The following is a 17,457-nucleotide window of genomic DNA, read 5'->3' as shown; positions in this document are numbered from 1 at the left end:
CCTTGAGAGTCAGCAGGACCAGGTTGTGATCCGACCTACCAAGGGGGGGAAGGGCAGTTGCACTGAATGCATCCATGGCATTAGCATACAGTAAGTCCAGAGTTTTATTGTCCCGGGTGGGGCAGTTAACATACTGGTGCAAAGTTGGCAGTTCTTTATCCAGGCTGGTTAAAGTCTCCAGTAACTGCCAAAAATGCACCGGGATGCTTAGTCTGCAGTTTAGACACAGTGGAGTAGATGGTGTCTACTGCTGCCTCTACGTCAGCTGATGGAGGAACGTACACAATGATAACGATGGTGGACGAGAACTCACTCTGCAAATAATACGGGCGCATCCCCACGGCTAGAAGTTCAATGTCCGGGCTACAGAAACGTTCCTTCACACACACGTGGTCGGGATTGCACCACCTCTCGTTCACGTAGCCTGCAATCCCTCCACCTTTCTTCTTGCCGCTCCGAACAACGTCTCTGTCCGCCCGAACAGTCCTGAAGCCGGGTACGGCTGCGCTGTGGTCCGGGAAATGTGAGTGCAGCCACGTCTCGGTGAAACACATGATGCTGCACTCCCGGTACTCTCTCTGGGTCTTTACCAGCGCGCATACCTCGTCCGTCTTGTTGGCCAACGACCTCACGTTCCCCATCAAGATCTCTGGTACCGATGGTTTATATCTCATCCTCTTCACCTTCAGCTTAGCTCCAGCTCTGCAACCCCGACGTCTTCTCCGAAGTTCGTCCGGGATTTCAGGCCTCGCTCCGGGCAGCAGCAGTAGAGGCCTACCCAGCGCGATCAGCTGATCACGAGAGTAAACAATGGCCCCAATCCGTTGTGCGTAGCTCTCCATTACAAAGAAGGAAAAAAGTAGAAGAGCCACCAGAAAAGTGGAAAAGTTACGGTCCCTTTATTTTTTTGAGCAGTGTGTATCAGTGCACAATGAGAAAAAAAATATTAAAAACTGACCCTCTGTTCTACAGTTCTTTAACCTAATGCTGTTTGATGTTATCTTGGATTTTTACAAAGGATGATGATAGTTTACAATGTAAATGTGGTGAAAATGAACGTGGTGGAGTGACAGCACGTCTGATATAATGAGCACAATTAAATCTGAGATATAGATTTGCTTTTATCATGTACAGTTCAAATTTGTTTATAGAATATTTATAGATCACGAGCAAAAATGAGCCTGCTGGTTAGAATGATAATGATAAAGTGGACCCATGTCCAAATAAGATGTGATATGAAGTGAAATTAAATGTGAGAGGCTTCTTTATACGTATCAAGATGTCTGTCACATTTCATTTCTACAATCTGGCTTCAATTCACCACCTCACCGTCTGTGTTGCTAATTTTCCCCGATGGTCAGAGTTTGTTTACAGGTGTGCACTATTTACCATCAAGTTTGTTTTTATAAATCCTGACTTTTGCGTGGGGAGTGTCGTACGCCTTTTTCAGGCCCTGTTGTGTGCGTACGCAACGGTTAGAAATGAGGCCCCTGATCTGTTCCAAGTCCTGAGTGATGCAGAAAAAGGCGGTTGAACTGTGTTTTCTCTGAAAGCTGGTTGCCCTGTTAGACATGGGTTGTACTGCCTCATACTATGTGTTTATTCTATTATGTGTATGTGCTGGAGACAAAGATCAGCTTATGACAGTTAACTGTTCATGCAAAATAAACAGATCATTTTAACACAACAACATTATTGGTTTATTTGCTTTGAATTTTATTTTATTTTTTTCTTACCAAAACTTACAACAAAACTTATTATGAAATGTTAGAAGTTACAGTCCAAGCGACCACACACTGATAAACAAACAGTCATCGCTAAAAAAAAACTTAAAATGCACATATTACAAATATAAGGACTTCAGTGCAACAAAATTATTAATATACATTTGTATTCTCTCATTCAAGGCCATTTAGATTTTTAATATTATGTATCAAAGATGGTGCACCTTATACTGATGACATAGTCTGCATTTAAAATGTTGACACCTGCTAAAACTATTGTAAACTTCATTATTATTGTACCACTGAATATGATCACAAGTAACAGATCAAGCAAAACTTTGTGGCACAAATCATTATGGAGAATCGACGTGGCAAATTAATCCTTATATTAATTAAGCTAAAGATAGTATTTCATCTGTATCATTCAATAAAACAAATATCCCACATTTCCTCCAAGAAAATCACATCTCTGTGTAACTAGCACAGAAGAAATCATTCTTATTTAGCTTAGTTTGACGTGATGGAAAAGCTTTTTGAGGTGTTTAGAGATTTCCTTCATTTTTAGACCATATATAATTGGATTAAAAAGAGGATTATACAGAACCACTTGTAAAGTCATTATTAAACGCACACTTTTTGGAAAATCAAATTCTATTCGAGCTATACTGATATCATATATAATCAAACAGAAGAAGCAGATTAAAACCAACAGGTGAGGTAAACAGGTCTCTGCAGCTTTTTTCCTGACATCTCTACTGCTGCGGTAGGATATTATAATGATCTTTGTGTAAGTAAAAAGTATGAAAAGCACAGGGAGAACTGTAAGATTTAGCAACACAACCAAACCAAATACATATATTGCTTTTGACATGAAACAGTGAAGTTTTAAGATTGAATTGTTGCAAAAAATCCCTTTCAAAGTGAAGTCACAGAGTTTTTTGTCAGCACTTAATCCAGGTGGCACTGCAATCTGCATGGCAGGCAGAAACCAAGCTAACAGTAGTAATGTATTAACAGTTGTTTTTCTCATGATAGTTGGATATTGCAGAGGTTTACATATAGAAACATATCTATCAAAGGCCATGGCTACCAACAGTAAGAAATCTGAACCAGCTAAACCATAAAACATACAATACTGAAAAAGACACGCTTGATAAGATATAATCTGTTTTTCAGATAAAAAGTCAACCAACAGCTTCGGGTAGATATTAGTGCTGAACAGAATAGAGTTTACTGACAAAGCTGCAATGAAAATGTACATCGGCTCATGGAGGTTTTGGTGAGCCCAGATCAGGTACACAATGATAGAATTACTGAAAATTATTAAAACATACAATGCACACATAATTAAAAAATAAAGATATCTGTATTTGTCCACTTCTACATACCCACCAAGAGTTATGTATGTCACATTTAATTCATCATTCATTTCAATATTATTAGTAATTAAATAATTATGATTGAAATTGTAACAACAAAATTATATGAATCAAAATAAGAAAACGAGTGTAGATGTTAAGACTGCCTCGAAAGAATTACATTAAATTGTCTAATTGATTTCCAGATATCTGACCTTATCATTACCTTGACTGCTTGATCATCTGTGGAAATGAGAAAGTGAGGGAAGTTTTTATGAGATATCTTTATCCTCAAAGGATCTCATTAAACTTTCCATCAGCGTGACAAAAACAACATTAAAACTTGATTATTCGTTCATCCACATGAACTCTTTTCCCATCCATTTTACAAATCATAATCAACCAGAATGTTAATTTGTTGTATTACATTGCTATATTATCCTATTATATTTTTGCTTTTGCCTTCTCCTGTAAAGCACATTGAACTGCATTATTTGTATGAAATGTGCTGTACAAATAATGTTTATTATTATTAATATTATTATTAATATTATTATTATTATTATTATTATTATATAGCTGATCAATATATTACAATCCTCTTTCCACAAAAGTTGGGACACTATATAAAATATAAATATTAACAGAATACATTGATTTGCAAATCATATAAACCGATATAATTAAAATAGACTAAAGATAACACATCAATGTTGATACTGAGAAATTTTAAACAAATTTATTGTTTTATAAAAAGCATATCTTTCAATTTGACGTGAGCAACATGTTTCAAAAAGTTGGTAGAAAATTACTGGAAAAGTTGTGTAATGCTAAAAAAAAAATCATTTAAAAAAAAATACTGATTAACTGAAGTTAGATGATTGGCAATTAAAAGAGCATCTTTCACCACTCATGAAGCACTACATGAGCAAATAGTGTATCAATTTTATAATAATGTTCCTCAACATAAAATTGCAAAGAATTTTGGGTGTTTCATCATCTATGGTATAAAATATCATTAAAAGATTTCAAGAATCCTGAAAAATCTCTGTAAGTAAGGAACAAGGCCGAAAACCAATATTTAAATGCTCGTGATCTTTGGGCCCTCATGGGGCATTGAAGAAAAAAAAAAAGATATTAATCTGTGGGCTCACTTCCAAAAACATATACAGTGCATCCTGTAGGTATTCACAGCGCTTCACTTTTTCCACATTTTGTTATGTTACAGCCTTATTCCAAATTGGATTAAATCATTTTTTTTCCTAAAAATTCTACACACTACCCCACCATGATAACAAAAACTATCTTTTTTGAAATGTTTGCAAATCTATTAAAAATTCAAAAAGCACATGTACATAAGTATTCACAGCCTTTGTCATGACACTCAACATTGATCTTAAGTGCATCCTGTTTCCACTGATCATCTTTGAGATGTTTCTACAATTTGATTGGAGTCCACCTGGTAAATTCATTGTATTGGACATGATTTGGAAAGACACACACCGTCTATATAAGATCCCACAGTTGACAGTGCATGTCAGAGCACAAACCAAGACATGAAGTCCAAGTAATTGTCTGTAGACCTCCGAGACAGGATTGTATCGATGCTCAGATCTGGGGAAGGGTACAGAAACATGTCTGCAGCATTGAAGGTCCCAATGAGCACAGTGGCCAAAATATGGAAAAAGTGAAGCGCTGTGATTACTTTCCGGATTCACTGTTTCTACAACTTGATTGGAGTCCAATTAAATCTAGAAAGATCCAGAAATGTTCTTCCTTCTCTGGGGCTGAGCTCATTTAAGATGGACTGAGGCAAAGTGGAAAGCCGTGTTTTGGTGTGATGAACCAAAATTTGAAATTATTTTTGGAATTCTTTGACGCCACGTTCTCTGAGCTAAAGAGGAGAAAGACCCTGACATGCCAAGAAGAAGCCTAAATATGAAAATGATCTAGAAACTCAGCTGCTTTCTCTGCACCTGTGCTGAGTTAAGATTGACCGAGGGAAAGTGGAAAACTGTTTTGTGGTCAGAAGGATAAAAAAATTGAGAAAGCAAATTAAAATGGATAGGAAATTAGAATTACTGCAGAGTGGCTGCATGCTTCCGCTAACCAGTCAAGTTGTAGTTTATATGCATATGTGTCCAAACTAATATAGAGGATGCTGTAAAGAAGCTTATATTTTAAAAGTGGATGGTTCAGATCCATACGATCACCATAGTTTCTAAATGGACATCCCCAGGGTAATATAACTAATTTAGTATCTGTCATAAATGTGAAATATAGTCACAATCTCACCTACTGCCCCTCAGTTTTGGTGTAATAATGAACAGGAAAGAGCAATAATCATGTTATTGTATTAGATATGTCAAATTACCAAGTCATGGACACAAGTTTTTGGGAGTTCAAAGTTACCTTTGACCACCGATTATAATTAGTTTGTCTTTGAGTCCAAATAAATGTCAAAAATAGTAATGACAGATATGACGGATGTGAGGTTGCATTGACATTTTGAAGACGACTATAATTACTACTCACTTAATCCTTGAATCTAAGTGAATGTTTGTGCCACATTTGAAGAAATTCCTTTAAGGCATTCTTCAGACATCGTTCACCAGCATGGGTCAATGTGAGGTGACAGTGACCTTGACCTTTGACCCCCAAAATCTAAACACTATCTTTGAGTCTAAATGAATGTTTGTACCATATTTGAAGTGATTCCCTGAAGAGGTTTCTGAGATATCGCATTCACAATGGGAAATAAATGTGAACTCACGTGACCTTGTCCTTTTGACCACCAAAATCTCATCAGTTCATCTTTGAGTCCAAATGAATGTTTGAAGAAATTTTCTCAAGGCATTTCCGGGAGATTGTTTTCACCTTTGATTATCAAAATCTATATAGATCATCTCTGCATCCAAGTGAACATTTATGACAAAGTTGAAGAATGCCCCTCAAGGCATTTTTGAGATATTGCATTCACAAGATCGGGGAAAGACGTGTGGTTGTAGTGACCTTTAGCTTTGACCTTTTGATTGCCAAAATCTAACCAGTGGCAGAATTGTAACATTAACCAGTATGATCATGTCTTGTATCATTTCATCCCTTGACTGAACACATTGAACTTTGAAAACTGTGTTGTTGCAAAAGATTCCTTTTGAGGTGAAGACACATTTTTTTTTTTAGCATTCATTATAATTTGCGCTGCAATTTCAGCAGGGGGCAGAATCTAAGCTGAAACCAGAAAACCACAGACTGTGTTTTATTCTCATGATAGTTGGATATTGCAAAGGTTTACATATAGATACATAGCTGTCATAGGCCATGACTGCAAACAGTGAACATTTCAGAAGAACCGAAAGAGTAAAACACAAACACTTGAAAGAAGCAAGCTGAAAATTTTGACCTTTCACTCATAAAAAGCATTTTTAGCATGTGCAGTATGTAGAATACATAAACTGTATACATTCATAACACAATACTGTTGTATAACAGCAATTGAAAAGAATGTGACAGTACTGTGTTACAAAATGTACTTACTATCGCCATAACTAAAGAATTAATCATATTTTGTAGTATCTTTAATGCATTGTTAAAGATGAAATTAGGCTTTAAAGTATATTTAGTCACACAAACACATTTTTACACGAAAGAAAAATCATCTTTGAATTTATGTTACTAAAGAAATGAATTTATATCCAACAGAACAGCCTCTTGACTTGACGTGTTTATATATTTCTTTCATTTTTAGACCATATATAATTGGATTAAAGAGAGGGTGACATGTTACTATCTGTAAAGTCAATGTTAAATATGCACTTTGAGAAAAATCTATTTCCACTCGAGCCAAAACTATATCAAATGAACACAAACACGAAAAGCTGATTAAAATGAGCAGGTGAGGTACACAGGTCTGTGCAGCTTTTTGCCTGACGTTTTTCCAACCGTCAAAATTCTGAACCACCAAGACAGTAACCTTTGTAGTAGCCTTTGTAAGGCCACGCAAAAGTAGTCCTGAAAAAAATCCTCCCCGTGACCCTTTAAGGGGCTCCGTACATTTGTTAGTGAATCAAAATCATTCTAAATTGACAGGCGCGTGTCCACGCTCTGCAATTAGCATACTGACATAACCCTGTGTCTCCATGTAAGGACACCCATTTGTCTGGAGCTGTCAAGACGAAAGCAGTGAAGACAAGTTAACAGAGATATGTGCAGAGAACTGATTTTTTAAACCGTGCCCACGCATACCTGCACGCAATGTTCACTTCATGAATCACAATGCAAGTGGAAATGTGCGCATGTACATCCGCCTCATATCCCGCCTGCAGTGATAGAAATTCCACCATGATGTCTCCATGACGCTGCATTCTGTGCATCTGAGAGCGCAGTGGAAACACTTTTACACACAACAACTGCATTAAACTATGTGTGCACAATATGAGAAAAAAACATTAAAAACTGACCCTCTGTTCTGCTGTTCTTTAACCTAATGCTGTTTGATGTTATCTTGGATTTTTACAAAGGATGATGATAGTTTACAATGTAAATGCAGTGAAAATGAACGTGGTGGAGTGACAGCATGTATGATATAATGAGCACAATTAAATCTGAGATATAGATTTGCTTTTATCATGTACAGTTCAAATTTGTTTATAGAATATTTATAGATCACGAGCAAAAATGAGCCTGCTGTTTAGAATGATAATGATAAAGTGGACCCATGTCCAAATAAGATGTGATATGAAGTGAAATTAAATGTGAGAGGCTTCGTTATACGTATCAAGTTGTCTGTCACATTTCATTTCTACAATCTGGCTTCAATTCACCACCTCACCGTCTGTGTTGCTAATTATCCCCGATGGTCAGAGTTTGTTTACAGGTGTGCACTATTTACCATCAAGTTTGGTTTTATAAATCCTGACTTTTGCGTGGGGAGTGTCGTACACCTTTTTCAGGCCCTGTTGTGTGCGTACGCAACGGTTAGAAATGAGGCCCCTGATCTGTTCCAAGTCCTGAGTGATGCAGAAAAAGGCGGTTGAACTGTGTTTTCTCTGAAAGCTGGTTGCCCTGTTAGACATGGGTTGTACTGCCTCATACTATGTGTTTATTCTATTATGTGTATGTGCTGGAGACAAAGATCAGCTTATGACAGTTAACTGTTCATGCAAAATAAACAGATCATTTTAACACAACAACATTGTTGGTTTATTTGCTATGAATTTTATTTTATTTTTTTCTTATCAAAACTTACAACAAAACGTATTATGAAATGTTAGAAGTTACAGTCCAAGCGACCACACACTGATAAACAAACAGTCATCATTAAAAAACTTAAAATGCACATATTACAAATATAAGGACTTCAGTACAACAAAATTATTAATATTCATTTGTATTCTCTCATTCAAAGCTATTTAGATTTGTAATATTACGTATCAAAGATGGTGCACCTTATACTGTTGACATATTCTGTATTTAAAATGTTGACACCTGCTAAAACTATTGTAAACTTCATTATTATTGTACCACTGAATATGATCACAAGTAACAGATCAAGCAAAACTTTGTGGGAAAATTATTACGGCGAATCGACGTGGCAAATTAATCCTTATATTAATTAAGCTAAAGATAGTATTTCATATGTATCATTCAATAAAACAAATATCCCATATTTCCTCAGACTAAATCACATCTCTGTGTAACTAGCACAGAAGAAATCATTCTTATTTAGCTTAGTTTGACACAACGGAAAAGCTTTTTGAGGTGTTTAGAGATTTCCTTCATTTTTAGACCATATATAATTGGATTAAAAAGAGGATTATACAGAACCACTTGTAAAGTCATTATTAAACGCACACTTTTTGGAAAATCAAATTCTATTCGAGCTATACTGATATCATATATAATCAAACAGGAGAAGCAGATTAAAACCAACAGGTGAGGTAAACAGGTCTCTACAGCTTTTTTCCTGACATCTCTACCGCTGCGGTAGGATATTATAATGATCTTTGTGTAAGTAAAAAGTATGAAAAGCACAGGGAGAAGTCCAAGATTTAGCAACACAACCAATCCATATACATATATTGCTTTTGACATGACACAGTGAAGTTTTAAGATTGAATTGTTGCAAAAAATCCCTTTCAAAGTGAAGTCACAGAGTTTTTTTTCAGCACTTAATCCAGTTGACACTGCAGCCTGCATGGCAGGCAGAAACCAAGCTAACAGTAGTAATGTATTAACAGTTGTTTTTCTCATGATAGTTGGATATTGCAGAGGTTTACATATAGAAACATATCTATCAAAGGCCATGGCTACCAACAGTAAGAAATCTGAACCAGCTAAAGTATAAAACATACAATACTGAAAAAGACACGCTTGATAAGATATGATCTGTTTTTCAGATAAAAAGTCAACCAACAGCTTCGGGTAGATATTAGTGCTGAACAGAATAGAGTTTACTGACAAAGCTGCAATGAAAATGTACATCGGCTCATGGAGGTTTTGGTGAGCCCAGATCAGGTACACAATGATAGAATTACTGAAAATTATTAAAACATACAATGCACACATAATTAAAAAATAAAGATATCTGTATTTGTCCACTTCTACATACCCACCAAGAGTTATGTATGTCACATTTAATTCATCATTCATTTCAATATTGTTAGTAATTAAATAATTATGATTGAAATGGTAACAACAAAAGTATATGAATCAAAATAAGAAAACGAGTGTAGATGTTAAGACTGCCTCGGAAGAATTACATTAAATTGTCTTATTGATTTCCAGATATCTGACCTTATCATTACCTTGACTGCTTGATCATCTGTGGAAATGAGAAAGTGAGGGAAGTTTTTATGAGATATCTTTATCCTCAAAGGATCTCATTAAACTTTCCATCAGCGTGACAAAAACAACATTAAAACTTAATGATTCGTTCATCCACATGAACTCTTTTCCCATCCATTTTACAAATCATAATTAACCAGAATGTTAATTTGTTGCATTACGTTGCTATATTATCCTATTATATTTTTGCTTTTGCCTTCTCCTGTAAAGCACATTGAACTGCATTGTTTGTTTGAAATGTGCTGTAAAAATAATGTTTATTATTATTATTATTATTATTATTATTATTATTATTATTATTATTATTATTATCATATAGCTAATCAATATATTACAACCCTCTTTCCACAAAAGTTGGGACGCTATATAAAATATAAATATTAACAGAATACAATGATTTTCAAATCATATAAACCTATATAATTAAAATAGACAAAAGATAACACATCAATGTTGATACTGAGAAATTTTAAACAAATTTATTGTTTTATAAAAAGCATATCTTTCAATTTGACGTGAGCAACATGTTTCAAAAAGTTGATAGAAAATTAGTGTAAAAGTTGTGTAATGCTAAATAATAATTAAAAAAAAAAAATTACTGATTAACTGAAGTAACATGATTGGCAATTTAAAGAGCATCTTTCACCACTCATGAAGCACTATGTGAGCAAATAGTGCATCAATTTAATAATAATGTTCCTCAACATAAAATTGCAAAGAATTTTGGGGGTTTCATCATCTACAGTACAAATAATCATTAAAATAATCCAAGAATCCTGAAAAATCTCTGTACGTAATGGACAAGGCCGAAAACCAACATTGATTTTTCGGCCCTCATGGGGCATCGCATACAAAAAAAGAAAAAAAGATATGAATCTTCGTGGAAATCACTGCATGGCCTCACTTCCAAAAACATATACTTTATGTACATGATCCAGAAATGTTCTTCCTTCTCTGGGGCTGAGCTCATTTAAGATGGACTGAGGCAAAGTGGAAAGCTGTGTTTTGGTGTGATGAACCAAAATTTGAAATTATTTTTGGGATTCTTTGACGCCACGTTCTCTGAGCTAAAGAGGAGAAAGACCCTGACATGCCAAGAAGAAACCTAAATATGAAAATGATCTAGAAACTCAGCTGCTTTCTCTGCACCCGTGCTTAGTTAAGATTGACCGAGGGAAAGTGGAAAACTGTCTTGTGGTCAGAAGGATAAAGAATTAAGAAAGCAAATTAAAATGGATAGGAAATTAGAATTACTGCAGAGTGGTTGCATGCTTCCGCTAACCAGTCAAGTTGTAGTTTATATGCATATGTGTCCAAACTAATATAGAGGATGCTGTAAAGAAGCTTTACATTTTAAAAGTGGATGGTTCAGATCCATACGATCACCATAGTTTCTAAATGGACATCCCCAGGGTAATATAACTAATTTAGTATCTGTCATAAATGCGAAATATAGTCACAATCTCACCTACTGCCCCTCAGTTTTGGTGTAATAATAAACAGGAAAGAGCAATAATTATATTATTAGATTAGATATTTCAAATTACCAAGTTATGGACACAAAATGTTGTTATGTCACAGTTACCTTTGACCACCAAATTGTATTTAGTTCATCTTTGAGTCCAAATAAAAGTCAGTGCCAAATATTAGACATTTTTCAGGCCCTGTTGTGTGCGTACGCAACATTTATAAATATCAAGTTGTCCTTCACATTTCTGTGATGTGGTGTGGCAGGACTGGACCCAAATGCAGACACAGAATCAAGTTCAGGTACAGAAACTGTTTTTATTTACTGGTGGCCAGGCCTAATGTCTCTTCTCCGCTCTCTCTCCTCTTCCTGAGTCGGGAGGAAAAGTCCAACGAACTCTGACCGTGGAGCGGGGCCAGCTGGTGCAGCCACGCACTCAGTTCTGGTCCGGGCAGGATCAGGTGGGGCCGTAGATACGCAGGCAGGCAGGCAGGCAGGCAGCTCCAGAGGTCCTACGAAGCGCAGGAACAGGTCCACTGTGTGGTTTCCAAGGTCCGACACAGGGTAGCAGGCAGGGTAGAGGTAGTCCACAGCAAGAGGACAGGACAGGACAGGACAAGACGCTGTTAGCACTGGGGACGAGTTAAGGGTGAGTGGATGTAGCTGACAGTATGAACCGACACCTCAGGACTGCAGGACCAGGGTTGATATCGTGTCGGGAGGTGATTAGAGTGATGAGGAACCGGTGTGTCAACCTGCAGCTGGTCATCAGCAGGATTGTCTGCAGCTTTGCAGGCTGATGAGGGGAGCAGCCATGGGAGGTGACTGGAGGTGGGGAGAGGAGGACACAGAACAAAACACAAAACACATGGCAAACAACAACAAATACACAGGGGAACAACAGCACACATGAGGAAAGGAGATCTGGAGAAACAGAGGTCAAAACACACAGGGTCAGACAGGGATCCTGACAATTTCATTTCTGCAATCTGGCTTCAATTCACCACCTCACCGTCTGTGTTGCTAATTTTCCCCGATGGTCAGAGTTTGTTTACAGGTGTGCACTATTTACCATCAAGTTTGTTTTTATAAATCCTGACTTTTGCGTGGGGAGTGTCGTACGCCTTTTTCAGGCCCTGTTGTGTGCGTACGCAACGGTTAGAAATGAGGCCCCTGATCTGTTCCAAGTCCTGAGTGATGCAGAAAAAGGCGGTTGAACTGTGTTTTCTCTGAAAGCTGGTTGCCCTGTTAGACATGGGTTGTACTGCCTCATACTATGTGTTTATTCTATTATGTGTATGTGCTGGAGACAAAGATCAGCTTATGACAGTTAACTGTTCATGCAAAATAAACAGATCATTTTCACACAACAACATTGTCAGTTTATTTGCTTTGAATTTTATTTTATATTTTTCTTACCAAAACTTACAACAAAACTTATTATGAAATGTTAGAAGTTACAGTCCAAGCGACCACACACTGATAAACAAACAGTCATCGTTAAAAAAAACTTAAAATGCACATATTACAAATATAAGGACTTCAGTGCAACAAAATTATTAATATACATTTGTATGCTCTCATTTAAAGCGATTTAGATTTGTAATATTACGTATCAAAGATGGTGCACCTTATACTGATGACATATCCTGTATTTAAAATGTTGACACCTGCTAAAACTGTTGTAAACTTCATTATTATTGTACCACTGAATATGATCACAAGTATCAGATCAAGCAAAACTTTGTGGCACAAATCATTATTTAGAATCGACATGGCAAATTAATCCTTATATTAATTAAGCTAAAGACAGTATTTCATCTGTATTATTCAATAAAACAAATATCCCACATTTCTTCAAAGTAAATCACATCTCTGTGTAACTAGCACAGAAGAAATCAGCCTTATTTAGCTTAGTTTGACGTGATGGAAAAGCTTTTTGAGGTGTTTAGAGATTTCCTTCATTTTTAGACCATATATAATTGGATTAAAAAGAGGATTATACAGAACCACTTGTAAAGTCATTATTAAACGCACACTTTTTGGAAAATCAAATTCTATTCGAGCTATACTGATATCATATATAATCAAACAGAAGAAGCAGATTAAAACCAACAGGTGAGGTAAACAGGTCTCTGCAGCTTTTTTCCTGACATCTCTACCGCTGCAGTAGGATATTATAATGATCTTTGTGTAAGTAAAAAGTATGAAAAGCACAGGGAGAAGTCCAAGATTTAGCAACACAACCAAACCATATACATATATTGCTTTTGACATGACACAGTGAAGTTTAAAGATTGAATTGTTGCAAAAAATCCCTTTCAAAGTGAAGTCACAGAGTTTTTTGTCAGCACTTAATCCAGTTGGCACTGCAATCTGCACGGCAGGCAGAAACCAAGCTAACAGTAGTAATGTATTAACAGTTGTTTTTCTCATGATAGTTGGATATTGCAGAGGTTTACATATAGAAACATATCTATCAAAGGCCATGGCTACCAACAGTAAGAAATCTGAACCACCTAAAGTATAAAACATAAAATACTGAAAAAGACACGCTTGATAAGATATGATCTGTTTTTCAGATAAAAAGTCAACCAACAGCTTCGGGTAGATATTAGTGCTGAACAGAATAGAGTTTACTGACAAAGCTGCAATGAAAATGTACATCGGCTCATGGAGGTTTTGGTGAGCCCAGATCAGGTACACAATGATAGAATTACTGAAAATTATTAAAACATACAATGCACACATAATTAAAAAATAAAGATATCTGTATTTGTCCACTTCTACATACCCACCAAGAGTTATGTATGTCACATTTAATTCATCATTCATTTCAATAGTTAGTAATTAAATAATTATGATTGAAATGGTAACAACAAAAGTATATGAATCAAAATAAGAAAACGAGTGTAGATGTTAAGACTGCCTCAAAAGAATTACATTAAATTGTCTTATTGATTTCCAGATATCTGACCTTATCATTACCTTGACTGCTTGATCATCTGTGGAAATGAGAAAGTGAGGGAAGTTTTTATGAGATATCTTTATCCTCAAAGGATCTCATTAAACTTTCCATCAGCGTGACAAAAACAACATTAAAACTTGATTATTCGTTCATCCACATGAACTCTTTTCCCATCCATTTTACAAATCATAATTAACCAGAATGTTAATTTGTTGCATTACATTGCTATATTATCCTATTATATTTTTGCTTTTGCCTTCTCCTGTAAAACACATTGAACTGCATTATTTGTATGAAATGTGCTGTACAAATAATGTTTATTATTATTAATATTATTATTATTATTATTATTAATATTATTATTATTATTATTATTATTATATAGCTGATCAATATATTACAATCCTCTTTCCACAAAAGTTGGGACGCTATATAAAATATAAATATTAACAGAATACATTGATTTGCAAATCATATGAACCGATATAATTAAAATAAACTAAAGATAACACATCAATGTTGATACTGAGAAATTTTAAACAAATTTATTGTTTTATAAAAAGCATATCTTTCAATTTGACGTGAGCAACATGTTTCAAAAAGTTGGTAGAAAATTACTGGAAAAGTTGTGTAATGCTAAAAAAAAAATCATTTAAAAAAAAATACTGATTAACTGAAGTTAGATGATTGGCAATTAAAAGAGCATCTTTCACCACTCATGAAGCACTACGTGAGCAAATAGTGTATCAATTTAATAATAATGTTCCTCAACGTAAAATTGTAAATAATTTTGGGGGTTTCATCATCTACAGTACAAATAATCATTAAAAGATTCCAAGAATCCTGAAAAATCTCTGTACGTAAGGAACAAGGCCAAAAACCAATATTTAAATGCTCGTGATCTTTGGGCCCTCATGGGGCATTGAAGAAAAAAAAAAAGATATTAATCTGTGGGCTCACTTCCAAAAACATATACAGTGCATCCTGTAGGTATTCACAGCGCTTCACTTTTTCCACATTTTGTTATGTTACAGCCTTATTCCAAATTGGATTAAATCATTTTTTTTCCTAAAAATTCTACACACTACCCCACCATGATAACAAAAACTATCTTTTTTGAAATGTTTGCAAATCTATTAAAAATTCAAAAAGCACATGTACATAAGTATTCACAGCCTTTGTCATGACACTCAACATTGATCTTAAGTGCATCCTGTTTCCACTGATCATCTTTGAGATGTTTCTACAATTTGATTGGAGTCCACCTGGTAAAATCAGTTGATTGGACATGATTTGGAAAGACACACACCGTCTATATAAGGTCCCACAGTTGACAGTGCATGTCAGAGCACAAACCAAGACATGAAGTCCAAGTAATTGTCTGTAGACCTCCGAGACAGGATTGTATCGATGCTCAGATCTGGGGAAGGGTACAGAAACATGTCTGCAGCATTGAAGGTCCCAATGAGCACAGTGGCCAAAATATGGAAAAAGTGAAGCGCTGTGATTACTTTCTAGATTCACTGTTTCTACAACTTGATTGGAGTCCAATTAAATCTAGAAAGATCCAGAAATGTTCTTCCTTCTCTGGGGCTGAGCTCATTTAAGATGGACTGAGGCAAAGTGGAAAGCCGTGTTTTGGTGTGATGAACCAAAATTTGAAATTATTTTTGGGATTCTTTGATGCCACGTTCTCTGAGCTAAAGAGGAGAAAGACCCTGACATGCCAAGAAGAAACCTAAATATGAAAATGATCTAGAAACTCAGCTGCTTTCTCTGCACCTGTGCTTAGTTAAGATTGACCGAGGGAAAGTGGAAAACTGTTTTGTGGTCAGAAGGATACAAAAATTGAGAAAGCAAATAAAAATGGATAGGAAATTAGAATTACTGCAGAGTGGTTGCATGCTTCCGCTAACCAGTCAAGTTGTAGTTTATATGCATATGTGTCCAAACTAATATAGAGGATGCTGTAAAGAAGCTTTAAATTTTAAAAGTGGATGGTTCAGATCCATACGATCACCATAGTTTCTAAATGGACATCCCCAGGGTAATATAACTAATTTAGTATCTGTCATAAATGTGAAATATAGTCACAATCTCACCTACTGCCCCTCAGTTTTGGTGTAATAATAATGAACAGGAAAGAGCAATAATCATGTTATTGTATTAGATATGTCAAATTACCAAGTTATGGACACAAATTTTTGGGAGTTCAAAGTTACCTTTGACCACCAGATTGTAATTAGTTTGTCTTTGAGTCCAAATAAATGTCAAAAATAGTAATGACAGATATGACGGATGTGAGGTTGCATTGACATTTTGAAGACTACTATAATTACTACTCACTTAATCCTTGAATCTAAGTGAATGTTTGTGCCACACTTGAAGAAATTCCTTTAAGGCATTCTTCAGACATCGTTCACCAGCATGGGTCAATGTGAGGTGACAGTGACCTTGACCTTTGACCCCCAAAATCTAAACACTTTATCTTTGAGTCTAAATGAATGTTTGTACCATATTTGAAGTGATTCCCTGAAGAGGTTTCGGAGATATCGCATTCACAATGGGAAATAAATGTGAACTCACGTGACCTTGTCCTTTTGACCACCAAAATCTCATCAGTTCATTTTTGAGTCCAAATGAATGTTTGAAGAAATTTTCTCAAGGCATTTCCGGGAGATTGTTTTCACCTTTGATTATCAAAATCTATATAGATCATCTCTGCATCCAAGTGAACATGTATGACAAAGTTGAAGAATGCCCCTCCAGGCATTTTTGAGATATTGCATTCACAAGATCGGGGAAAGACGTGTGGTTGTAGTGACCTTTAGCTTTGACCTTTTGATTGCCAAAATCTAACCAGTGGCAGAATTGTAACATTAACCAGTATGATCATGTCTTGTATCATTTCATCCCTTGACTGAACACATTGAACTTTGAAAACTGTGTTGTTGCAAAAGATTCCTTTTGAGGTGAAGACAACATTTTTTTTTAGCATTCATTGTAGTTTGCGCTGCAATTTCAGCAGGGGGCAGAATCTAAGCTGAAACCAGAAAACCACAGACTGTGTTTTATTCTCATGATAGTTGGATA

General features: G+C 35.7%; 3 protein-coding genes across 3 annotated transcripts; all 3 read right to left on the bottom strand.

The window, feature by feature from the left end:
• Window positions 1-2,226: 2,226 nt before the first annotated feature.
• LOC138201685 (olfactory receptor 51E1-like) lies at window positions 2,227-3,168 on the bottom strand. Its single transcript, XM_069155301.1, has one exon. The coding sequence runs from the start codon at window positions 3,151-3,153 to the stop codon at window positions 2,227-2,229; it is 927 nt and encodes a 308-aa protein (XP_069011402.1). The 5' UTR covers window positions 3,154-3,168.
• Window positions 3,169-8,806: 5,638 nt separating this feature from the next.
• Window positions 8,807-9,748, bottom strand: LOC138201684 (olfactory receptor 6Y1-like). The gene has a single exon (XM_069155300.1). It carries the CDS (start codon window positions 9,731-9,733, stop codon window positions 8,807-8,809), a length of 927 nt encoding a protein of 308 aa, XP_069011401.1. The 5' UTR covers window positions 9,734-9,748.
• Window positions 9,749-13,304: 3,556 nt separating this feature from the next.
• LOC138201683 (olfactory receptor 51E1-like) lies at window positions 13,305-14,246 on the bottom strand. The gene has a single exon (XM_069155298.1). It carries the CDS (start codon window positions 14,229-14,231, stop codon window positions 13,305-13,307), a length of 927 nt encoding a protein of 308 aa, XP_069011399.1. The 5' UTR covers window positions 14,232-14,246.
• Between the last annotated feature and the right edge of the window lie 3,211 nt (window positions 14,247-17,457).

This window comes from Embiotoca jacksoni, unplaced genomic scaffold, assembly GCF_022577435.1.
Source record: "Embiotoca jacksoni isolate LCO1_2020_lvr unplaced genomic scaffold, fEmbJac1.0.p SCAF_2, whole genome shotgun sequence".
NCBI lineage: Eukaryota > Metazoa > Chordata > Actinopteri > Embiotocidae > Embiotoca > Embiotoca jacksoni.
This window is presented reverse-complemented; position numbering and strand designations above follow the sequence as displayed.